Below are 27238 nucleotides of genomic sequence, written 5' to 3'. Positions count from 1 at the left end.
GTCTGTATATCAGAATTTTACAAGGATGTTGTTAAGTCCCAAGACACTGGAGATCTTTTTCAGAAAATCTGACAGGCCGTTAATTATACATGTCCTGGAGGACACTGGTACAATACCAATTTTGTTTCCTTGGTTACTAACTCATGTAATCATAATGTATATATTCTACCACAGCATTATGATGACATGCCAAAGAAAGCATGTCATTATTCAGGCTGGCAAACACTTAATAAAAAACAGCTGTACATGACTTTAGTTTATTCAAATTATATCAAGCATTCTCCTTTCATTTCACTTAAAGAAAATGGCAGCAGTAAGTCAGAGAATGCACATGAACTAAATTAAGATCATATTCATTATATTTTTCAGAAGTGTTACCATTATAATCAGCTGTATACAGCGGTATTTCAGAAGCACTGAGAAGTGTCAATGTCTTGTTATGAGTACTGTATGAACACAAAAAAGATCCAGTTGGCCAGAAGTAGCTTGATAGATCCTTGAACTCTTCTCTAGGAAAGGAAGAAATGTCTCAGAGTCGTAACAAAAGTATTTCTGATCTCAGGCTTTCATTAGCATACAATAAAGCACTTCACTTAGCTCAGCTTTTTCCCTGGTTCACTTCTACCTCATGGTAAAAGGATGACAACCGTTTTTTACTTGCATATGACAAATAGATTTTGTCAATGTCTGTTTAGCTATAGGGTGTTTTCTGAGATCCAAAATGAATGTCTGCAAACAGCACACCTCAGAAAAGCCAGACTTGAAGGGAAAGTTTACCTTGGGTTTTATAGCTTGGTAACTTTATCACATTTTGGGGGTTATGAAGAAGTGTAAAATAAGTTAAGGGGATAAGTACAATCCACGGAGTTTGAACAAATGTGTGTCAGAGCAGACGAACTCCATTAATTCCTACTGCAGGCAGAGTTTCACTTTCCATGGAATAAGAGTCAATGGAAAACAGCACTACTAATGACAGCATTTTCCAGTTTTTTATGCCTCATTTGGGGTGGGGGGAGTGGTGGTCAGTTGTTCACCTGCTGAGGAGTCAGCCACAAAATAGCTCCGTCTGCTCTCTGGCTCCATTTAGCAGTGCTGAATGCTGTTCAGTACTTGTTCATTTTTTAAAATGAGTTCTGTTCATTTTCCAAAGGTTTTCCTTTAGCCCCCTTCGGAATTAACTTAGAACCAGTTGAAGATCACTTACATAATATATACAAAAGATTTTCAAGAAAATGTTGGATGCAAAAATGACTACAGGTGAGGCACCGCTGGGATCTCATTGCTGCAGGGTTTCTTTTGCCTGTCCAAGCTCACCTTAGAGAAAAAGTACTGAAGAAGAATCAATTGTAATGCAGTTTCCTTCATACATACTTCAAAGTGAATTAAGTTTTCTTGATAATTTGGTGGATAAAAGATTTTAACTTTATAAAAAACTATCTTTGTCAATGGGCTTTTTGACAGTCAAAGAATTTAAAATACCTGCTGAAGGAAAAGATGAAAAATTTACCAAGCAAAAGTGAAATGAGCATCAGGAATGCAAGGGGTGAATTAACAGAATAGTGACATTGGGGGGGAATTCAGCCACTCCAACTCTATGCACCTAGAGGTCTGTGTCTCAGATGCTTACTTAGTCTATGTATATAGTTGGTGAAGAGAAATGAGCACTTTTTTCCAAGGTAGGTACCAGAATAGATCAAATGCATTGTTTGGAATACACTCAGAAATAAAACAAAACAGAAACAGCACTGTACAGTGGTGCAGCCTTGCAGCCTTGTTGCCTAACAGTGAGACCAAAGCAACTTTAGTGTTCCCATCACTACTTAATGGGATGTGACCAAAGAAATATTTTGGTGCTGAAGGAAGCAGTGTTCACTGATAGATCTGGAATCCCAAAATTATGCTTTTGGGGAAAGGATTATGGCAGTAGTAAGCAAAATATAAAGAAAAATACCCTAGTTGTTTCTGATATTTAAAGCTAATGACACTAAGAGGACACGCTGTGAAAATTGTATTCATTCCAAGTTCAAAGCTGGTAATAAATAAATTCCACATATATTAACATTTACATAGAAGAGAGATTCTTGTAAGGAAACCTGCTCCTTAGATGTTTGCATCGTCTTGGTGGTGTGATCTGGAACAAAATTTTTATTACCTAAAAAGACTAGTTCCTCAGGTGAGGTGTAGCAATCAGATCAATGTGGCATGCTTGTACCAGGTGGAAAATACAACAGCTTTTAGCTCTGCCTGTATCAAGATGATTACACTATGGCTTAGACTGGATGCTCCTTAAAGGGATGAAGGGATGACTCTGGGCTACTGCAGGAACGAGGGAAGGTCTGTGAGGGGGAGGGAGAAGAGCATAAGGGAAATAAGAAGATAATAGTATGTAGGTTCTAGCTTGGAAAGTGAGAAGGGAAATTACACTTCTCTTTCTGTGCATAAATGTAGATCTGCAACGATAGCAGTTGTCACTGCCATTGATGGGTGGTAATGGAGCCAACTAGTCTGGAAATTCCTGCCTAACTCATTGAGTAGCTTTCTGAATCTATATGAAAGACACACACAGTTTAAAGCCCTTAAAAGACTCCCTGGATAGCTTTTTAAGTATTTTTGAATGTTTTCCTTTGAAAGATTTTCATAAACCAAGACATTATTTTTATTATTGAGAATGCTCTGTAATCATTGAGCAATTCTCAAGTCTTAAGTCAGACAAACACAGAAAAAGCCAGTCAATAAGAAAGTTAAAATGAGGATGAAAGCATAAATAGATGAAGCACTGCTGATTTTCTAGACTGATTTTCTTAGTAAAAATCCATGATGCAACAATACTTTAAAAACTTACTATTCAAAGATACAGAAATTTACCAGAATTATTTAATGTCCACAATTGAAATTCACAAGCGAAGCTGCCACTCTCTCCTAAGAGAGAATGTAAAATTTTCTGTGAATAGATGCTGCAATCAAGCCCCTTTCTTGATGGGTCTGCTTTTCTGCACTTAGGGAAGAGGTTAGCAACTGCTTTGTGCCAATGTAAAATCTTCCCAAAAGCACTAATGAGAAATTAGTGTTTTTGATGGCAGAAGCATATATAAATATGGTCAAAACTGCAACTAATCTAGAAATTATTTTTTTATAAATAAGCAAGGCTTTTAATTTTCAATAACCAGAAACAGAGTTATAGAGATGGAAATGAACAAGTTTTACTAGTGACCATTCCCTATAGTCAAGAAAAGTAATTATGTTGGATTATATACACACCATGGATGATCGCTGCTCAATGACCTAAATGGCCTTAAAATACTATGTCACCCTATCAGTAACTCCTGAAGACAATCACTACTTTAAATTCTGTATTAAGACTTTTGCATCTGAAACTCTAGGAGTAAATATCTAACTCAATATTGCCAGTGAAATATTCTTCATTTTTCTTGAGTTCTGGGTAAAAAGGTTTCTATTTAAAACAACAAAAGCTTTATGCTATTAACTATCAAGGCACTTATCTCCTTCTGTATCATTATATTGATATATTTTTCTTTTTTGGCAATGACAATCTTTATGCAAACAACCTTTTGGAGGCCTTAGCATATTTATGCAATTTATTCGATGACTGCAGCCACATTCCTTTTACTGTACATGATTAGTTTTAACAGAATCTGTGTTAGAAGCTACTTCTATATTGCAAAATGCCTCTTACCTCCAGGAGACTTGGTGCATTGCATGGATGACCACCTGCACTTCTGTACTGATGAGATAACACTAAATAGTGGAAGTGTTATGTTTTATCTACTTTGTAGAGCTCATTTCTCATAAAACCAGTTATTTAGTTAACAACTAACTTGTACAGTTATGTTCTAAATTACTTTACACACACACACTAGAGGGAGTGGGAGGGGAATAGGATAAACAAAATTTCTCCTCTGATATCACGGAAGGTTTAATTTACCACTCATTTTTTTCTTTGTACCAAACTGTGCTATACAAACTGCCCTTCAATTTTGGTTTGACACATTTTTATCTTTATGTCTAAAGGCCCTTCTTCACTAGAAGCAGTTGGCATGGGAAAGAAAAGGTGTTTGTGCTTATGAATACTCCCTCATTCTGCAACGTGCCCTCCACTCCGTTCACTAGATTTGTTATATTTTTATTTTACTTAAGATACTTTTAAACCAAGAACTGTCTTTAAATAACTGCTTGCATGGCACTTTGTACATGGAGATCCTTTACACTATGATTAAATAAACAAACTAATAAAAATCTAATAGATAGAAAAATAAAAAGTCACCATGCTCTGAAATGAATTAAAAAGCGGAATGAAAGAAATAAGTTAACTGCCATTATAACATTTTTAACTTTAAAAAGTTGCCTCACCTGCAAGATGTTCATTATCATCACATTTTTTTCTAGTTTTCCTCTAGCTTCAGTGAAAACAGTCACATTTTTCCTTTTACTTCTTACTAATGAGTATCCCACTGATTATCCTAGCCTGAAGAGGTACCTGTTTTTAATAGAAGCTGCCAAGCCATAGAAGTACATACATCTGTCTATTGCTTCCTCTATTTCTCACTTAAGTCATACACACACACAAAAAATTACAGCAGTGACTACATTTAGAATAAATGACCATAATCCTCGACACATACCATCTCAGCATATAAACAGACAACTCGGAGAGCAACTTACGCTTCTGATGTAATAATGGCTTTATATCATGGATTAACATCAGCACTGTTTTGTTGTCTGGTATGAACTGATGACAATCACAAAACTGTGAATTAGATTCGAGGAAAATCTTTTTTCGAGAACTCGAGAAAAGTTTTTTTAAGAGCTGAGATATCCTCCACTGTCCCTCAGAGTTTGTATAGTTAAAGTTCTACCTTTATAGGGTCAAAATATCAATGAAATTACCTATACCCAGGCTTAAACAAAACAATGATATAGTTCCTTTTTTTAAGTATTCCTTAGGCAAAGATGTATGTTTTAGTAATTAAATTCAATAACACATGACTTCACTGGGACTCAAGCATATAGTGAAATGTTTTGCTAATCTGGACTAAAACTTAAACTCCTACCAAGAAGAATCCCAGTCCTGTCAAATGGGGCTATGGCATACAAACACATAATTGAAGATGAATGGCTGTATCACATATGGTATAGGAACGAATAGCTATAAAGAAATTCCTTCTGTCATCAAGTTCAGTCTACAGTCAGAGGGAAATACAAAGTAGCCTCTTTCATAAATTTCAAATGAGTTTCTTTTTGTTCCCTTAAAACCAAAACCCATCAGATTTTAAAAAGTGCCATTAATTTCCAGCTTTAATGGATTCATATTCAGTTTTTACCCATTTCTTTAACCTCTTTTATCTTAAATAATTTTTTTTCCCACTTTGGTATTCATTCCTGAATCTATCTATAGAAGATGAATGAAAACCCCTCTTATGTATCGATCTTTACTTTGCTAAAGTAATTAAGCTAAGTTATTTCAGTAAGACAGGTACTTTGCTCTGCTGAGCAGCTTCATATGTCTTCTTAGTGCTTCTTCCAATTTACATCTTTCTTGAACACGAGCATGCAAAATAGTACAAAGAATTTCAGATGAGGTCTCGCCAATCTATATAGCAGCTTTACTCATTCCCATCTCTCCATACCAAATGTGACAATGAATTACAAATTAATTCTACAGTGCACTTCCTCAGCTGATAAAATCAATAATTCCATCAAAGAACTATCAGATTATTCTGACATTTTTAACCCTTTACAAAAGTCTTGTTGTATTTTATCTGATTTTCCTTTCATCTCTATGACTTTGCTTTGTCAACACTTCAAAATTATTTTACAGTTTTGCTTTCTATAGAGTTGAACAAATAAATACATAGTTTCCTAAAAGGTGTTTTTCCCCTAAAATGAGCTATATTTGCTATTCGTAGTATTACTTGTGAAGTTATAAATGTACTAAACATCCTGGATGTCAAACTTGCAATTTTATATTTAAATTCTTCAGATATTCTGATATGGAGGTAATCTACTACCCTACATCTCAAGTCAAGTTCTTGGTTTTACTTCTATCTTGGATGCAATAAATTGCTTTTTAAAAAAAAAAGACAAACAAAACCAACCCACCCCCCCCAAACAAAAAAAAAAACCCAAACCCCCCCAAAACCCCCAACCTCAAACCCCCATAAATTTACACACTTTCTCATTAGTCATTCTTCCTCCACGTCTAGGTTCTTAATGATCCTTACTGAAAACTTTTTTAGTCTGGAGTATAGCTAATCCTTATTTCCCCCTCCTAATGACACCCCTGTCTTCTTTCCTTATTTCATTTCTATTTATGTGGTCAAAGAATTTACTGTTTTATTTAGTTCTCTGGAAGATCTAGTTCATCTTTATTTTTTCCCAACCTTACTTTCCAACCTCTAGAACAGAGCTTACTTTCTTGGCTGATAAATGCCTTCTCTGTTCCTTGTATACTCTGCACTTACTCCTAATATTTTTATAGGGTAGTTAAAGATTAAATCTTTCTCTGATCTTTTTTTGCTTTTGCCTGGAAGAAAATTTTGGATGGTTTTACATATTCATCTTACAGAAGCTCCAAGCCCCTGGCTATGAAATTTTCCAAACTGACTGACTTACTATAGCTCCTTACTTTTCCAGAAAGAACATCTTTGAATAAAATCTGTAAATAATAAAAGTATACACTCTAATATGTGAACATACATGTACTTGTTCTCATGCTTATTCGTCAAAGCGCCCTTCAACCTGGTTTTGCTTTCTTCATGTTCAACTGAGTCATACACTCTTATCTTTTATCATCAAAGGAGAAAATAAACCGGAAAAAATGAAAGGCAAACTTTGTGGAAGTGAATGACATTTTTCTTACCCCAATGATCAAAACACTGAGTGTTTACTCAGTGCTTACTGAGTGGAAAGCTATGAGACATTACCTGACAATGGAAGTTTGGAGCTTAATTCACATATATGTGGTACACCACTGAAATGATACTTCACATTTTTCTTAGCTGTTACTTTCTCCTATAAAAATGTCTATGGAATAAATGTGTAATTGAGGGCCTTGATATCTGAGTCACTAACTGTGTTAGCTATAATGCTTTTTGTGCCATAGCCCAACTGGAGATGTTTTTATCTACAGAACAAGCATTACTTTTCAACACAGATTACCAAAAAGAAACAGGACTGTTTCTTGTCCACAGAAGTTGTGCTTGAATGGGCAAGTGACAATAACCGCATACTTAACAAAACAGTTCTCAGGGTGATGAACACAGTAGGCTGTAACACTTCTAACAGTTTTATCAACTTCTGTGTACATATTTAAAATTATAAATAAGAAATTTAATGAATAATAATCAGAGTTACTCTCAGCTGCAGTAGAAATGTGCTAAGGCCTATAATAAACTTACAATCAACAAATTTAATTGCAAATCTTTAACTCAGAATTGAGTAACAGATAAGAACTGGATTTCTACCTCAGTCAAATGTACTGCAGAATTTCCATTTAACTGAACTTCTATTAGCTGAAACTAATATTGAGCTATAGATTATTCACGGATCTAGATCTGTATTTAAAGTCCCATATTTGGAGAGCAAGTCTAAAATTTTGATATATTTTTCTTTTTAACTTTTTTCACCATCCTTACATGAAAAATAATCAAAATCAATTAACTTGCACAGGCCTAAAATACCTTCTCCTCCAAGACTAAGTCTTCATGACATAAGGGTACCATGAAGTTAAAGAGATTACTCATATAAGGAATGTTTAGCATTTTTCTCAATAAATGTTCTCCCTCTTGAAAGGTATGAAATAATTTCTTTATTAACCATAACCATGAAAATACAAACCACCTTCATAGATCAAAAAGAATAAAAATCCCAGTCCTCCCATAATATTATGAAGTCTTACAAATTTAGGGTTTAACAAAACCACCCTGCTCAAGGATTCCAGTGCAATGTATTCTGACTTATACTAAAACACAGAGTGAGGAATTATTACAGAGAGAGGGTGGAAACAAAACCAAAAAGGACTGCGTGTAGTAACATGTCATTGTTCAAGATCTACCTGGGGATTTTGTTTTTCTGGTCTGAGTCTTTTTTTATAGTTTGATTTTGACAATACTAGCTAAATATATTTAACTTGATAGCATGTTCCACTTCACAATACACTTGGTGATATGAAATCATGTTATGAATCTTCATTAATCTGCCTTCACAAGAAACCTTCAAAGGCTATTATTTCTCTTGTTTTGTATATGAATAAAATGAATTTGCAGCAAAAGTTTAGTGACCTTATTAAGGTCACACAGGAAGCAAGAGACATCCTAAAATGAAGCAAATACTTTTTTCACCCTAAATAACTTTCACCTCTAATCACAGGTTGGCCTTAATTTCTTACAGCACATACGACCAGATCCAGCATAAAATCCTGTGAAGCTTGGTCAAGTTCAAATTTAATTTTGGATATTTGAGATCAGCATATCTCCATCTGCTCCTATTTTATCTTTCTTTCTTGCAATTAAACTGATGTTTGTATCTTGCCAGTAACAGAAACCATCAGATTCATGATCACTTATTTAAACATGTTTAAATAAAATAAAATAAAATATGTTTAAATCATTTCACTATCCATTAATGTGCATACCCTTGGTACCACAGCGTTATTCTGTTACTAAAAGGCACACAAAAATACCTTTTCAAAACCATTCTTCTATTGGGCCTTCTGACATGTCACTAACAGGAAGCTGTTGCAGCTCCTGGCTATCACTTGTGAAGGTCAGATTGAAAATTACTTACTGAAAAAAAAATTCTCAGTAATTAACCATTCACTATTCATATGTACACTCTTCTACTTTACTCAAATGCTAATATAATGAGGCAAGAAAAATAGACACACATAATAGAACCAAAGGTGAATGCTGAGTAATAAATAAGATTCAACACTGATTTTGTTGTAAATATTCAGCTAATCTAGAAAGCTTTAACTCTCTGAAGATAAAATAAACTAAATATAGACTTTTTCTCTGTAGCAGCAGTGTGTAAGTTTCTCCTTTACTGCAAAAGCTTGGTCAAAACTATCTCATCTCTCACAAGGAACATCTCCTTATTTCTCACTCCATTCCCTCCTGCAGACTTTGGAGTCATTCCTGATTCCTCACAAGAGGTGTATGGAACCAGGACATGTCTGAGCACCTCTGACTGTAAGACAGTCCACAGACATTTCTTGGTAAGGAACACAGAATAGCACCGCTGTGTGGAGAAAACTCCTTGAAAGCTCAGTTGCCATTATCATTTAGACAAAAACATTTCTTATTTTGAACAGCATATCACTGTAATGTATTCTTGAGCTCCCCAGCACCCACAATGCATTTCAAGTGCTTCTGATTTTACCAGATACCCTGGATAAATGTTTGAGATTAAAGAGCATCATTTACATTAACTGACAGCAGAAAATAATCATTATTGTTCTTTACCATAGCTCCACTGTATTTTTTTAAAGAATGCTACTGGCTTCCCCAGCTGGTACATAAATGCCTGCTTGGCACAAAGATCATGAACTAGTTCTCTCACATTTTATTATTTCATGGCTCACATAAGCTTTACGCAGCTACTGTAAATAAACAACATAATCTCAGTTTTATGAACACTGGGGTAGACATGGTCTAAGCAAGCTTCTACTTTTTCAGAGTCTTTCCTTATCTTTGTGTTCTGTATCACTCCAGACTGTTACCTGCAACTGCCAACACATATTTTATTATTGTTCTTTCCTTCAGCAATGTCAGAATGATTGCATAGAACTAATAAGAGGTTTGAAAAAAGTATAAATCTATGTGCAGAAAGTCCCCCTGATGAGGCCAACTAAAATTTTTCTTTTAATATTTAAAGTGATACTGGGTTTTCTACTAAGAAATTGTTTCAGTGTTCACATTTACTGAGAGCTGTAGTTACTTTACTTTCAAATGAGCTTGAGAACTTTTTTTTCCAGAGTACTGTGAACAGTCCTAGCCCATGGTCTTACTGCTCTGCCTCTTTAACACAGAGGTGCATGTGCGCTAAAATAGCCCAAATCAAAATCATATTTATGAAAATGAGACAACAGAGAATTGCAGTTTTTCACCCTCACTTTAATTGAGATTGGTGCACCTGGGTTTAGCAGTGAAGCCTGCACCAATTTTGTAAAAGGAATAGTAGGTAGATCCTCAATTACAGCTGCATTCAGGCATGCTATTGCTTATAATAGTGTTTAAGCTACAACATGTCATTTATTTTCAGGGGTAAAAATTAATGTGGGGAAGTGACAAAAATGACCTTGGCAAAAGTATCCCTTCCCAGGCAGCAACTATGACAATTGGCACTTCACTGTGCTGCAAAATTAGCCTGCAAAATTGAGTTCTTTCAAAAACATAAAAATAAATGAAATCAGTTTTCTTAATTTGATCTTGAGGTTGAGGGGGTTTTTTTGTTTGTTTGTTGTCTTCTTTTTTAACTTTGGAATTGACAATAACAACATATTATTTAAAGAAAACAATAAAGCTCCTGCTTTTCACATTTGCAACATTTACAGTTCTATGATTAAACTTTTACCTAATTTCTTTTGTAATTGTGGAGAACAAAGCAATTTACAAGTCTCTGTAGAAAAATGCTTCAAAAGTACCAATTTAATTATTTTGATATTTCAGGAACATATCTAGCTCAGCAATGATCAGAGCTATTTGTGCCAATCTATATCAGTAAAATCAAGAGAGCTGTTAGCATTCAGTAATCATTTGGAAATGGAACTTGATGTTTCTTGGCTATCATAACAAGTTTAAGGCCTGAGACAGTGTTAATCTCCAAAATTCCCCAACAGTAATGAAGTTATACCAATTGATATCAGCGGAGAATTGGTTGCTGGTATATATTCAGAATAATGGAAACTCTTAAGAGTACTAACTTAAACTTCATTGTACAGAATACATTCCAAAAGAGGATGAGAAGAATTCTAGCTGCAGACCTAATTCAGCTAATAAATCAGTAAGATACAGCTTCTGACATGCTCCAAGTCCCCTGTTCCACCAAAGTCCTTGTGGGTGCTACAGTTTAGACCTTGATCTCACAGACCTTGAGCTGTGTGTGACTCACCAAGGATGTATTATTGATCCCTTCATATCTATAATCCATGTAGGCATTGCATTCTCTCTACATGTATGAATACAGTAACTGCAGGCAGCATGAGTAGGCAACAACATATATCATAATTAAAGTAACATTTACATAGATTCAAACACCAGTGGATAAATAGAAAATTCAGCCTTTTAAGAAAGAAACAGAATTGTGATGCATGCTTTAGTTGTCATACACTGAATTGTAATTTGAATAATACAATAAAGGAGAAAAAAACCCCCAACAGATAAAAATGAAAAGAAAATTAAGAGGTTAAGAAGTTGTTTATTTAGTTGCCAAATCCGTTTCTTTGCATTTATGTAAAATAGGCTGTTTTCTCAAATCACCAAAGAACTCTAATAATAATTATTTTTACTTTTATGGTATTGCTCATCTGAAATATCTTGCAGAATCCTGACCCACTGTTGAAGTGTTCTGTATGAACAATACACAATAGCAGCATTATATCCAATCAACAGCATTATCGCAGCACTGCTGTATTCATGGATCGAGTGAAATACAGAGAACCAAATCACTGCCTCTGTGGATGGCAAACAAGCCCAAATTCTTAGCAGACTGATACTGGTGCTCGTGCTGCCTGCAGAGAATGAACAGACAAGTAATGCTCATGTATTTCCGGCCTTGATGGGTGAACCCATGTAGTAAGAGCAGGCTCTGATTGTCTATACTCATGTCTTCCCTATGCTATCGCAGAACTCATTTGTGGAGCTGGAGAGTGACGGGAAGGTGAGGTTGAACTCTCTACTGTTAGTCTCTCCCACCCTGTAGGACTGTGGCTGTTTTCCTCTGCTCAAGCTTTTTAGTGACACAGAAAGAGGAGCAGTATATGCCCAGATTTAACAAAGCAGCTGGCCAGAATCATGAATCTAACCAAGGACAATGAGAACATAACCCAAACTCTGACTTCCAGTCTTTTAAATAATCCTACACAGAACAAGAAAAACACCAAAAAACCCTTCATGTGTGCTACAGGACATATTTTAAAAGCCCTACGGTTGCTTTGATATAATAGCTGCAGAATAATATCTGCCAAGATGATGTGATATTCGTCAGCTCCCAGAAGTGGAAATTGTGCTATATCATTCACAATCAGTTTTCTCATCTCAAACTTGGCAGCACGTGTCATTGGAAATAAGCTTGGAAGTACAGTTCTGTGAGAGATTCATGGAGCAGTGGAGACAAAGCTAATGGAACATTTAACTATGTCATATGTTTTTATAAGTGGAGATGAAGGGAAAGAAATCCCTTCCCATCAGTCTACAGGGTCACTATCTTCTATCCATCTCTATGTGTTTTTCCTAGCACAGACACAGCCATCACCTTTAAACGGGTAGGACTGTGTGTTGTTGCCACTGGCCACCCCATATTGGCCAAGGAAATTGCTATTTAAGCATTCCTACATCTTCTATGGTCTCTCTCTGGGGTATAAAAGGAGAATTGGGGTATGAACAGAGACTACAGCACCGTACGGAGTACCGTGTGGAGACATGCATTTCTCTGCCTGCCACGTGGTGCAGTTCTGCACAATACTGTCCAAACAGGGACAGCACACAACTCATGGGGAACTCTGCACAGTGATGTACCTACACGGTATGAATGAAAATACAGACTAACCCATTTTAAATGTTCCTCTCTCTCTCTAGCAGATCCCCCTTCTCTCCTCCTTCTGTGTTGTTACAGCACTAAATTAGAAGCAGTTTCTATAAGCACATATTTAACACCTGTGATGGAGTACCCAGCAGGAAGAAAAGACATTTTCAACCTTGTGCCATGATCATTCACCACAACAGAAGCAGACTGGAAGAACACAGCACCAGAGCACTGCAGAGGTTCCTGTGCCTGACTTCTGGAATAATCAGGTTGAGTCTAGTTTCCATAATTACTCATGGTTTTCTTATTTCTATATAGCTCTTACACCTTTATTAATCCTTCTGGCCAACAGCGTGAAGTGCTTTGTGATTTGAGTTTAATGGACCTAATGACATTGATCTGTTCAAGCTTTAACTTTGAAGGATTGTTAGTGTTGTGCCGATCACATCTTTATAGGTGCTACACGGAATCACATAATGAAAGAAAATTAAGCTGCTATAAACATCACTGTATTGTCTGGGGAAGTGGTGCATTTTACAAGATGCAGAAAGTTAAGGCCTGTAGTAATTTAACAAAATTCTACCAGGGACATAGAGAACTAAATTAAATCTCACTTCAACTCAATGAAAGTTCATGATGATATTTCACTCGAGCAGTAAAAACTGCGCTCCAAGTTATGACTGTGCCTCTGTACATTTCCTTTGTAACTTTGCTTACGTTCTTACCTAGTAGGTTAAAATCATCCCTCAAGCGACTTACGGGTTTTTTTTCAATGCCTAAACCAGGCTAAGGTGGTAGTGTTCTTCCTCCTTTTAAGGTAATTCACAGCAGAAATGGGGAAATAACTAGCAATCACTTCAGAAAAGGCTTCAAGAAATGAAACACAAAGTGTTCTGCCTTTTTTTTAACTGCATGGTTTTTTTTTAACTGGATTTAACGTGATCTTCAGTCTAAAAAATGGTCTGATTTCAGATTGAGTATTAAAAAAATCAGGAAATTGTAGAAAATTTTCAACGCATCACACAATCCTTTAGAAATTTATCTTCAGAAGTAACCCACGTGTTCCCTCCACCACCCAAACAGATTCACAGGCAACTGCCACATGGTCTAATCCTGTGTTGTGTACCCTGAGACATGGGAGGTCACTTGAGTCACTTGATGGGAGAAAAAGAGGTGCATTTTTTGCTCAGAGCTTACTGTCTCTCCAAAACCTTTTAAAATTCAGCTTTTGTCTAGTCTTTGCTAACTGTTTATGAGCACAGACATTGCCAAAGCAGAGTAAAAGACCAGTTACTGTACTTTACATTGCAGTCCATGCCATAACATGTCCTTAATGATGACAGCAATGCTGTGAGCCTCAGGAAGCTCTTGCCCAAGTCAGGAAGACTTCTACCTTTCTTCGAAAGCACGACCTGGCCTCTGGCCACAATGCATTTAAACACACACCTTCAGCAACCCCTCCATGTTTCCAAACTCGGTGAAAATTCCCATTAGAAGGCTGCAGTGACTAATGAGCTGTAAGCAATTTGTAAGGGGAGTTTTGCTTTTTAAAAATGAAAGTGATATATGTGGTCCATAAAAGTTTAACGTCTTTTTACTGAGCTTTACCCATGACCTTGAAAGGCAACTCTATAAGGGTTGTTCCTTTAGTACAAAACATGGCAACCTTATTTCTACAATTTCAGTTAGAATCTTTACAGTTAGAAGTCATTATTAGATTCACTTGACCTGAAGTTACCAAAAGAAGATATATCATTGCCACAATGTTATGGAAACGTTAGTATATGTGCACACTGCTCGCTGCATGAAACCCTTATTGAAAAATGACAACATCACTTCCAAGGTCTGTACTGAGCTAAAGGACAAAGCTGCACTTCAGTTTCCCCCACGATGTGTCTGCATTTCAGGCCACTCCACTGTCTGATGGACAAAAAATAACAGACACAAGAAGCAAAGACATTTGTTTTTATAACAAACCCTTCTACTTTATCTTTTCCATTTTCCTTTATGCTCATCTTCTTTTAAGGCTCCTTCTTTTGTAGAAGAGAGAACTTAAATCTGTAACCTTTTTTTAAAAAACAAACCTTTAATCTTTATTCAGAATTCTCTTTTATGATGCTAATGGAGGATTATACAAGAACTAACATTTTCTTATGTTTATTATTGTTGCTCAAGTCTTCCACGTTTAATAAAAGAGGGACAAAGAAAGACAGTATAATTGCATCTTGCAGAAGCCTTCTCTTTTCTTTTAGACTTTACTGCTTTTTCAGAACTTTTAAAAGAATTTCAATAAAATAGGAACTACTTAACAGAAATAAATTATTTAAAGTATAGAGCTTGGATATTTTCCTCAACTTACTAGGCAAAAAATGCTCTTAGAAACACAGTGACTCATGGGATTCAAATATTTTTTGGAAAAAATGGAAGCTAGTGGAAGCATGGTCACCACTGAATGCCTCAGATATCCTGGCCTTTCTTCTACTTTTCTTCTCCAGTTCAGAATGAACTGCTCTGAGCCAGGCCAGAAATAATCTTGCATCTTGCTCAGAAGAGTCTGAAAAGTAAAAATCTCTACAAAAGCCCACCAGACATACCAGATTTGGGAGATGCAAATCGAGAATAATGACAGGAAAGAACAGGAGTAATTAAATGCTCTCTTTTTGTGAAGATGATGAAAGGAAGGATTTTCTCCAAAATTCTTCGTTCTCTTCCAGGACATGGCATTATAAAGTACAAAACCAGAATGACAACTATTCTCTGACAGCTTTAAAATCCAGATTACTAAATTGTTTCTGGCTCCAATTGCCATGTTTCTGAGTCAGTACAATTTTAACTGTGTATTTAAATAGTAGTGAGTTGGTGCCCAAATCTTGATACAAGTACAGATGCATTTGCATTGTAGATAAAAGTGACTGATGATCTCATGGCAAGTTTTGATGCACTATAGGAAATTATCATTATTTTTGAAGCACACAAAGATAAACTAAAGATTAGATAATATACATTATCGCTAACTTCATTCTACATGACGCACAGGGAAAAAAACCCTGCCCCATAGCCTTTGGTAATCAATGGAGATTCTACATTATTTCACATATTCCTTGAATGAAATCCTGAATAGTAGAAAGACTCACTACTCAGCTGTACATTTCACCATCTCCTCACAGGACTTAGAAGAAAAGAAGAGAAAGAGAGAAATATGAAACCAGCCTGATTTTTATCCTATCTTTGAGACGGTAGCTAAATTATCTACACGACAAACCTTGAGGTATATTTGGGAAAGAGCCTTGCTTATTGTATGGGCTAGACTTACAAAGTTCCATCACCTAAGCATTAGCTTTGGTGTAAGCCACCTTCTCCAACCTGTGTAAAACCTACAGCATCAAGTCATAAGCTTCCTTTCCCTGCCCAGTTGCTGAAGGCTTGGAGTCAGACACCAAACCACCAGCTTGCAGAGTGGGAAGTCAGCCAGGGTTTAGTAATACGGAGTCAACATCATGGGGTGCTTCCCTTTTCTCTCCACCAGCAATGTTTTCAAACAAGAGCAATGACTTCTACTGTGCTTTGTATGGTACCTGATCTATTTTATGTGAACATCTAGAAAATATACTCCTTGGAGGACCCAAATATTTGCCTTAATAGAATCAATCCTGACATTAGCTAGGACATTCACGTGACTGCCCAGACCAATGTTACCGGTGCTTAAATAATTGTACTGATGAAAACTTAAGCAACTAAGAATTTTCTCTCTCTGCAAAGTTAGATGGCAAAAGAACATGGATGCTGATGAACACAGACCTAGACAAGAACCAAAAGTCTACTTAAACCTACCTATGTCTCTCTGTGGTTCTAACCCTTAGGTCCTTTACATTGCTATGCAAATATAAAGTAAGTGGAGTATGAATAAGAATGATGGCTTTAAGCACCTGTGGCTGTTTTTGTCATACAAGCAACTACCTTCTATTTCATTCTGTTCAGACACATGAAAACTTGGCACTGTAAGCTGTATCTACTATCAAGATGTTGTTTTAGCTGCAACAATACTAACTTCTTCACAGCAGTATTCTGATAGTGTTGGCCACTAAGCAAATGTGATGTGCCAACTAAGACACCATTGAAGAATTTGAATGCTTTTAACTTATTTTTAATTTAGTCTGGCACCTCCAAAATTTCAGTAGTGCATTAGCATCATCTTCTTTAATTAAAGATTCTCTTTGTTGCCTCTAGTTCAAAAATGTATTTTTTTTAATTTTCATCTGGAAAATGTAATGGAGAGCCATATTATTCTAAGTTATTCTGATTGGATAACACTATAAGATGAAATTAACGTACAGAGTCTAATCTTCTGCTTTACACTTCTTAAATCATACAAAGCTATTCATAACAAGAAAATAAGAATTATTAGGTACTGATGTTGCAATATATAGGTACATGGTTTTAATGAGGAATGATAAAATGTGCACTCTGCAGACCTGGTATAACCAAGCATTCCCATTAGTGCAAGATTAATTCTCTGCAAAAAGATGTAAAATAACTGCAAGAACCTCAGTCTGCCCATAATGCTTTAGATTACCTGCACTCATACACATGGAATGGTTTTACCGCCTTTTGCAAATAAATTGTTTCTATTCAGACATGAAAAACAGAAAAAAAGTGTGTAGCCAGCTGGGCCTCATCAGCTGCAACTGAGTAAAGCACGGGGCAACCAGGAGAAGCTGCACCATGATGGCAGACTGAGGGGCTTTGCACCAAGTTGTGCTGACTTGTGTGTATTACAACTATTAACCGAGAACGTCCGTACAGGGATGCGTTCCTGATATCCCCTTTTTCCCAGCCGCTCCCTCTGGCAGGGCAAAAAAGGGAAAGCCTTTTTATTATATGAGACTGCACAGAACAGAACAGCTGCACAGAGATTTATGGAGAGTTTCCACAAATAGAATGAAAAGGCAGTAGCCCAGCCCTTCACTGCATGTGGTATCCGAAACAGTGAAGGGAAGAGAGCTGCTACACCAGCAACGCAAGCCCAATCAGCAAATGTAGGTAGTGCTGATAACCTTCCACAAGCAAACAGAACTTGCAGAGGCTCAGAATCGCTCAACATTTTAGTGGGAGACAATGGAGAACATCTCTAAAGGAACAAGAGGGTTTTTTTACAGATGCTGCTACTACTACCAGGAAATCATTTGAAAAAACAGCTTCTGAAAGGAAATCTTGCCAAATCGCTACTTTGAATGCCATCATAGTTTACATTTTCCAGTGAATTAAAGGTCATTAAATGGCAGGCTATTCTCTGGATTCTATGAGCAATTCAAGAACAAGTGCAGCGCAATGTGCATTTGCCAATTAAACGAGGTCTCCCGTGAAACGAGTGAATCATAGCAGGACAGAGCTCTACTGCATGATTCCTGACACACCTGCAATCAGACTTTCCAGGAAGCGCTCCACAACTTCTGCAGAGGAAAAAAAAACACAAATGGATTCTATTTTTCCAAGAAGGGGTAGGCTGGTTTTGATTTAAAGCTTGGGAAAAAAAGACAGACAGACATTTCCGTGTTTCTCTGAGACTAACAAATGCCAAATGACAGGTCAAGCATCCAGTTAAGTCAGTACCAACATGAGTTGAAGAACTCATATCAATACCAATACGGGTTAGAAAAGAAAGCTTATCAGCCAATCAAAGAAAAAAATAGGGACTCAGAAAATACAGATGACTTGAAATGAGTGGTGGTGTGAATTTGTCATTAGCTAAAGGCCACTAGAAAGCAGGTAGAGAGTGCACCATCAGTAACCTAGAGTGAATTTAATTCTTTCCTACATATAAAATGATCCACTATTTTTGTGAACAATGTGAAAATATCTTAACAACTTATCACATGTATTACTGATTATTTTCAACAAAAATACAAAGCAAATACACTGATAAAATAATGGCACATGTAATTTATTATTATGAAATTTAATACTAAAAATATCTAATCTCTTAACTGGAAAGCATATTGTTTTCTAGACCCTTTTATAAATGTCCATACCAACCTTTTAAAATTCAAAGACAAGAATTTTAAAGCAGAAATTACAACACTGTTCTGTATTTAAATCCAGATCACTGCTTTCATTCGAAATACAATCTCGAACCTCTGCATTATTATAATTATTTTTTTAAACCAAAATATATTTCTGCCATCTCCACAGTGAGAACATTTCCCTATTCAGAATCCTTGAAAAAAATCTGACAGAATGATTTGAATAATCCATATTAGATTGATAGCTAGTCAAGAGGTTGATGTGTTAATAACAGTAATACATTGGAAAAAGGAAAGTGCATTGGGTAGAATCAAAACCTGGAGATACAAGAGAAATACAAAGTTGTGACAAACTGTCATGGGACAAAACCAGGACAGTGGTACCCTCAGGATAAAGAGAAATAAAAAGGAAAGGACTTGCAGAAAAGAGTTTTCCTCATAACAGTTTTCCACCTGTAAATTATAAATTAATCTCACCCCTACTGGTGAAACCAAAGCTTTATTCACTCTTAAGATGTTAAAAAGCACCTCTTTTATCTTCATTCTCTTTTTTTTTTTCCTCAAAAGGATTTATTCTAGCCAGGCTACTTTTGAATCTAAACCATGGTACCATTACAGGCACTAGTCCATTGACCTGGGCTTACCACTCACAGAAGGTTTGTAATTCTTTTTTTCACAGGACACAGAAAATGTGATAAGTACCTCCTTCTTTAAAGGTGGGGCATGACAAAATCTCAAAAAATCTGAAAAAAAGCTCTAAAGTACTCTCAGTTGTATAATCTCACTAATGCAATGTAGTTGTGACCTTTTTAAAGGAAGGGAGCAGTGGCACAGAGCACGGTGTCCAAACAAATCAGCAAGGACCTGGGCTCCAGTTGGTGTGAGGAGGCTACTGAACTGCAGGTGCACTTCAGAGATATAGATGTGAGCAAGCCGGTTATTTGGTGAACCCAAACTTGGCCAACTGCTTAACAATTCACATAAATTGCTCAGTATGCATCAGACGATCTATTCACAAAGAAGTCCATCCTCACTACCACTGATTTTCTTTTGTTGTGATTGTAGATGAAAGCCCCAGAAGGGAAAATCAAAAGAGGCACATCCTGCCAAAATTTATATTGGACCTTTCTATTCAATGATGCAAATATGGATTTACTAGCTTAATTTGGTCATCCAATTGAGAATATCGATTCTTTTACACAGCTCTTTTTTTTTTGTTGCTATTGTTCTGAATTTCTAAGAGCAGCTGTTGGTGCTCCATGTTCACTGTTCAGTTGTTCTTCAGATGAAAATCACCAAGTAAAGGAAAGATTATCCATTGTCTCTGACCATTTATCTTCTACAGACTGAGAGAAGACAGAGAGGATTGAAAAAAAAAAAAAAAGGCTTTAAATGATATTAAGAAAGACAGGAAATCCAAAGGTTATCCAAAGACATGAAAAGTTCCAAAATGAAGAAGCTTTCTGAGGCAACTTCATTCTAAGCAGTTCTAATGTTCCCATGTGAATTGCATTACCCACGCTTTATCACAAAATTGTACAATCTGGCATGCGCTTCTACCTTTATGTAAAGTACTTCAGCTTCCCTCAAGAAAAAAAAAATCAATTTTTTGACCTATTTGACAGTAGATGGAGACTAAATTTATCTAGAGGATGTATTTTAAAATCTTTTAATATCAGGAAGGCAATTCAGAAAGATCATGTAGTAAATAAAAAATTGTTTAGAAATCATAGGAATGCTTACGTTCAATAATGCTGCGACTTTTGTTAATCATATTTGTAATTCTCATAATTTCAAAGATAATTTTATTATTTCAGGAAAAAGGTCAACAGTACATCTAAGACCTTCAGGCTGGAAAAGGCTACTGTCATAGGGAGTTATAGTCTCTACCCAAACTTCAGGATGCTTCAGGTGAATCAAAAGCTATGACTTGTACTTGTAAAATAAGTTAATTGTGGCCTCTTCTATTATTTGCTGTTCTCTTTCTGCAGAGACAAGGTACTTCATCAGATTTACGCTATTGCCCCTCTAGTTTCTTGCTAGTTCTCAAGTAATGAATAAGATTAGTGCTATCATCAAAATTCATTTAAAACTGCCACTATCCTTTATTCTTTTGGTATCATGTGATTTAGAGAACTCATTCTGCAACACTAGAAAGCCTTCCCAAAGTTTAAAGACAAATGGATCGATTCTTGGGGGCAATCAGCCAAATATTGTAACTAAACTTCTCATCTGGCATTATGCATGTGTTATATCACATATAAATAATTACAGACAGATATGATTAGCAACCCAAGCTGCTTGCCAGAGACATTAGTCTTTAAATCACATGCCAGTTAATATCACTTAAGGAAGATATGTGATATTATTTTGTAGGAAAACTGCTTTAAAAAGATCGAGTTTCTAATTTCAGAACTTCTTCCTGCTTTTTTTTTCACTGCAAAAACTTCTAGTGACTTTAGTGGTATTATGTCAACAGTGCATCAGATTGCATGTTACACAAATAATTGGTATTGGCACTGCAGTATAAAAAAAATTTACTGATTTTGGATTATTTGATTTTGAAAATGGGAGAGAATAGCACAGTGTTTAAGGGAGCAGAAAGGAAGGAATGAAGGAGTGGAAAGAATGGGAGTAGGGCGCAGAATAAGAAGTCTCAGTTTCTTACAGATGTGATTTGGTTGCAAGGCTCTCAGAGAAACACAAGTTGTTGTAACCATACAGCCAATGAAAATATCCTAATGTCTTCATATAATCTTTCATGGGATATTCAAGCTGTAATATCATAAGTGGTATACAACTACTGCTCTTTTATTTGTTACATCTGTTCTCACTTCATACTACAGTTATACCACATCAGACACATTCCATTTCCCATTTGTCTTGAACAGCATTTATTTTCTTTGGATACCTGTTATTTTAAGGTAAGTATTTAAAACAGATGTCTTAGTCACTGAAAGCTGAGAGTTGATGTCCTCAGTACATAGACCTGAGAAATTTCCGAGAAAAGGTGACAGAAATTATGTGCGTGTTCTTTCTCATGACTAACAAACAGTACAGTATTTTCTATCAATCAGCATTGCTATTTGTAGACATAGTTTGGGCATCTGTTTACCCTAGATTGTAATTAAGATAAAATCGTAATTCACTTTGATAAATTAAAAAAACAAAATTGTTTTTTGCTTGGTTTTCTTTTCATGCACTGCTTCCCACCGATGGGGATGCAGTGCCTGCAGCCCGAATGCGTTCTGAGCCCGAGCAATGCTTTGTGCCCACTGACTGAGAGACAGCGCAGGGCCGACTGTAACCTTTACCACCCTGCTCTGAAACAGACAAAAAACCCCCATAAAATCACACAGAAAAGTCAATACAAAGATGCATAAGCCAATCTCTTTTAACCAGACATTCCCAGCATCTTCAGAGAAACAGGTCAGTGTACTATGTGCATTTCTAGGAGGTAATTAGGAATAATAAATGTAGCAGTGGAAGAGAAAGCAAGGTCCACGGGCACCAGTTTAACCACCACTCCACCTCATGCAAGTCAACTCAGGCACTGTCTGTGCTGTGGGTTTATTTGTGAACTGTTCTTTGCCTCTTCTATTTAGGCTGTCAGCTGTTTGAAGCAGTGACCTCCTCCTCATCTTCTGGTACACGTGGCTGTGCTGCATATAGCACAGCTGGGCCCCCATCTCATGTTATTACCTGATTTGGTTTAATTTTGCTTGAGATACAAAAAAGGCTGAATACACTTGCCAATGATTCCACTTTAAATACACCTTGGAGGTGTGCTCCATTAGATACACAACAACATTTCCCTAGAGCTCTGCATTGCTCTATTCTGAGCCATCAAAGTCAAGTCTAAGCAATAACTAACACTTGTCTGAAAGAATAAAGTAGTCATTAAAGTTAGGTACTGTTATTTCCAGTGATGCGGACATTTCTTGGCGGTAGTGTGCTAAGCACAGGTTATTTTATCCTAAGAATAGTTCCATATGACATCAAACTGGCAGATCTTTTAACTGACAATATCTGGACTAATTTGTTTCTTTTAAGAACAAAGCTGTGCACTGAATTTCCACTCTTGAAAGACACTTTTGACGCTGAACAAACTTATAAGAAAAATATATGAAACCACTGGCAAGTCTGTTTCACAAATTCCCCTTTGAATGCTCTTGGCTGTTTACTTTTTAAAAGAGGAATAAAATATTTTACAAATGAAATTTGAAAGGCCTTATATTTGTCCAATTATAGATTAGTCAAACAATCTCACATCCTTATTCAGAGCAGCAGAATTACACACACAGAGCTTCTGCGTGGGATGTACCCTCACCCAATATATATTTATTGCCCACTTGACTTCTGCCACTCTTTCCACACCTTTAAATTCAGAAACTTCAGATGAAAACCTGGGTATGTAATTGGTATTTCCTTCAGTATTTATTCGATATTGTCACTCTGTTGTTATGGTGACTAATATAAAAGGTATTAGAATTAATACAAACCACTGTTCTATGATAACACCTATTAGCTCCAACCCCAGAGAGGAGGGGCAGGAGAGAAAAGCCTCATCATAACTCAGTATATACACACCCAGAGGTGCCTTACTTCTTCTGACTGGTACCCATGAAAAAGACTATGAATGACAATAGTGTCCTAACATAACACACCTCCCTGCCAGAAGGAAAGACCCTGATTGTTTTTGAGAGGGAGATTTCTCCAGGGCTGAAAAGGTGGAGTGAATTCCCCTGAGGGCTGAGTGTCCTCACCACCCTGCAGCTACTTCTGCTTCAAGTAGAAACACATTTTATTGACTTCAGTACCTAACAAAAAAAAAAAAAGCTAACGGCACTACCTTTGCCATATACGGTAAACAAAAGCAAGACCAGAAAAAAAAAAAAATTAAAAAAAATCACTGCATACACTTTCTCTTCTGCAAAGAGGACTAGGCAATAAACAGAAGCACTTTGTAATATATAAGGCTTCAACAGTACACAGACGATACTGCAGCATGTAGGTTAAATATATTTATACATAGACCAGATTATACCAGAATAGAACAAACACATGTTTAAAAACGAGGCTTTTCTTTAAAGTCAATGACCCAAGAATCTAATTATTCACAGGAAATGGGTAAAAATAAGAAATCACAGCAGAAAGGGAGGCTATTATTTCATAGCCTCCCTTCATAGGTTTCATATTTGTAGTTCCGTGTGTTATGTATATTCACCTAACAGAGCAACTGTAACGCCAGTAGGCAAACTAAGCAAAAGAAGGAATTATTATCACAATTTCATATGTGGGGAACTATAGCACATTTCTTGCCTGTGGTCACTCACATGCAGCATGTGGCCAAGTCACAAATTGAACCTTTTTTCCTATGTTGCTGACAAATGTCGTAAATAAAACATCCTTCCTCCAAGTCTATGGTAATAGTAGTATTGCATTATCCAGTGTAATAAGTCTGACCACACACCCAGTCCTCTCCATTCTTTCACCATTGTTGTTTTCCTAAATGCAAACATCAGGAAAGAAACTTCCTCATCCCCATAACTCCCCCCCGCCCTTTTTTTTTTTAATTATTTCACATTATCAATGTGAACTTCTGTGATGTGGCCAGTGAAGGATGCACTTCTGGGCTGCATCCTTCAGCAGTGTAAATCAGTGCAGTGCGACAGAGTAATTTACCTGAGCTACTGTTGATCTGAGGTTATATCCCAGAGGATATCAATGGCAACCTCTTCGAATTAATAGATGATTTTTTACTTCTATGAATCAGCTTGTCATTGTTTGACTTTTTCCAGTGCTGTTTAATCAGAATGTCTTCCACTATCATTTCATATTCCCTGTCTGGGAAGGAAGCATACAGACTCTATTTTCCACCACAGCTCCGCTATTTTGCCAGCTCTTAAAGAAATGGAATTTGCAACTGCTTGGAAGGACATATCAAAGGAGACAGGTCTGATCATGACTGTCACTACCAAAAGTTTTTTTCCTGTCACATACTCTCCCCAAAGCTTTATTCTTGCAATGACAAGAAGTTAGAGCAATCTCTTCTCACATTAGTGAAGACTGGAAAGCTGCTTGCCCACATGGCAACTGCAGTTTGCTGAGAGCACCACCAAGCACGAGGTGCAGCATGACTAATTTGTTGTCTGCCTATAGCATCCCCAGTCCCAGATGTGTTTCGTGGCCTTTCTCCAGATCCCTGAACTTGGACAGAAAGGAAGAGTGTCAGATACTGCTTACCTGTGTTTAATAACTACCACTTCTTACCATGACTATTTTTCTGTATTGTAGGACAACCTCAATGGTTAGTGCCTCTAAATAACTTCAGGAATAAGTGTAGGATATGAAAACTATGCTAAGAACCCACACAACAGAAAAAGGGGAAGAAAATATGAGACAAACTTCAGTCATGTCTTCTGAACTTGGAAAATTGTGAACCTTTCTTTTCCCCAGAACTGTCTTTTCTCATTTTTTGTTTTCCTCTGAGATGCTCAGCATATTTCTCATCTGTATTACTTTTGGTTTCCCTTCACCTGAAGTCCAGTCCTTCTGCTTGCATTAAAACAAGAGCTGTGCCCAGTCTTCCTTCTCAAGAGCGCACATTTTCTTTTATATTATTTGCAATACTGTATCTTTAAAAAAAGTTTCAGTTTCTTGACCTTGTCTGCTGAAAACTTTATTGCTTTTCTAACTCAGCTTCAAATTAACATAACTTTTTCTTCATTTTCTTGTTTATGTATCAGTTTCATTACTGCTGTCACACAGCTCTGGGGACAGAGCTAGTTAACGGCTGCATCTCGACTGCTGCAAATACAATCGCATGTTCTGCCCTGGGATATATGCGTGTAATTCCTGTTGACAATGCAGGGAAAATCAATTTCATATGGCACTGAGAACTGCAACCACTTATGGAAGGCAGCATTTGACTCTTAGGGTTACACGGTCATTTCTAATTTGGTAGAAAGTGGCACTACATTATTAAAAATAGAGAAATATAAGGATCACAAACCCAACCAATTCATCCCATCCACAGGGCCACAATTTCCAAGTGCAGAATTGAGCCATTATCCTCATATCATGCGTTTCTGGCCCATCCATCCTTTGATGCATACAGGGATATACACTTATATAATGTAAATTCAAATTCTTATCCAGCAAATATTGGCTTACCTGTTCTAACTACATTTGGCTTATCCTAATTTAAAACCAGCATGGATTTAGTTCTCCACTTCCTAGTTTCACAGAGAATGCTCACTCATTTACTGTAAGTGAAAGATGTCTTAGTCTGACCTGGAAGGCTGAGAAACCAGTGGTCATGCCCACTGCACTGCCAGGGCCAGTGCTGTCAGTCTGAACAAAGCGCAAAGAACAGTAAAAACTCAAGGTCAAGGACGCTCTTATAAAGGTTCTCCTGGTTTTACTGGCAGTTATACCTCTATAACTGAGGAAAGATTGCAGGTGCGTTTTTAAAGGGAAGAGGTTGCCACCTATTTTTCAGATTTTTTTTTTCTCTTTATGTTACAACCTTGTCATTGGAAATAAAGGCTACATTGCCTACAGTTGGCTTTCTCTCTCTATTTTTCTGCACAAGAATTTGACCAAATTGAGTGCTGCTTTTGCTGTGTTGGCATCTGTTGCAAGATTTGTAATAAGTACATGGTTAGTCTGTACTCATTAAGTGAACTTATAGGCAATGGCATACTTGTTTAAATATTACTGATGCACACTAAAGAAATCTCCCTACCAGTTGTGAAGTACAGTGTCTGGATGGCTAACCACTACTCTTAGCCTATGTACAGAGCTTCAAAAAAAAAAAAAAAAAAAAAGAAAAGAAAACAAGACTGCCAAAAGCAGAAAATTTTGAATACCAGCACCCTTGAAAAGTAAGTTCATGATTAAAAAATTAGTTCAGTTAGATGAAAAAAAGAGAACGGTTGAGAACATTTTCCCACCTAAACATGAATGCTGGAGATAGAATAAGATTGCATTAAAAAAGATTCACCGCAATTATGATGAGGGGAAACCTGGGTTACAATCTATCCAATGGTGTCCTTTTCATTCACCTGATTATGAAAACTTCTTTAGCTAACCACATATCACCCTGTCTGCATTTGTTAATTTATTTATTTTAAAATACCTACATTTCAGAAGGGCTACTTTCATATGATTTTCAAAAAAATTTCAAAGAAAATATGTCACTCAGGCACTATTTTACTTCTATTTTTTCTACCACCATTACTGAAAAGAGTCTCCCACTCTATCCAAGAACATTCCTGCTCACCTAGCAATTCAGCAGCTGTCATGCCCAACACTATACTATTTTTTAAAATCTGGTTCTTACTCAGTTAAAGATGCTTAATATGTAATACTATAATGACCTAAGAATATAACCATATAAAATGACACAGAAGATGGTTAAGTCACAGCAGAAGAGAAAGGTAATATTAAGTGCT

General features: G+C 36.5%; 1 protein-coding gene across 5 annotated transcripts in view; it reads right to left on the bottom strand.

The window, feature by feature from the left end:
- MAGI2 (membrane associated guanylate kinase, WW and PDZ domain containing 2) overlaps positions 1–27238 on the bottom strand; it is a 760905-nt gene that overhangs the window by 497463 nt on the left and 236204 nt on the right. The window contains exon 3 of one of the 5 annotated variants that reach the window (XM_069801726.1): positions 3695–3742. The exons of the other annotated variants lie outside the window; for them this stretch is intronic. Within the exon in view, the coding sequence (XP_069657827.1) occupies positions 3695–3742 (48 nt within the window). The remainder of the gene's footprint in view (positions 1–3694; positions 3743–27238) is intronic. 5 annotated transcript variants of the gene reach the window in all.

Source organism: Haliaeetus albicilla, chromosome 14 (genome assembly GCF_947461875.1).
Source record: "Haliaeetus albicilla chromosome 14, bHalAlb1.1, whole genome shotgun sequence".
NCBI classification, from domain to species: domain Eukaryota; kingdom Metazoa; phylum Chordata; class Aves; order Accipitriformes; family Accipitridae; genus Haliaeetus; species Haliaeetus albicilla.
Note: the sequence above shows the minus strand (reverse complement) of the source record. Positions and strands in the feature narration are given on the sequence as shown.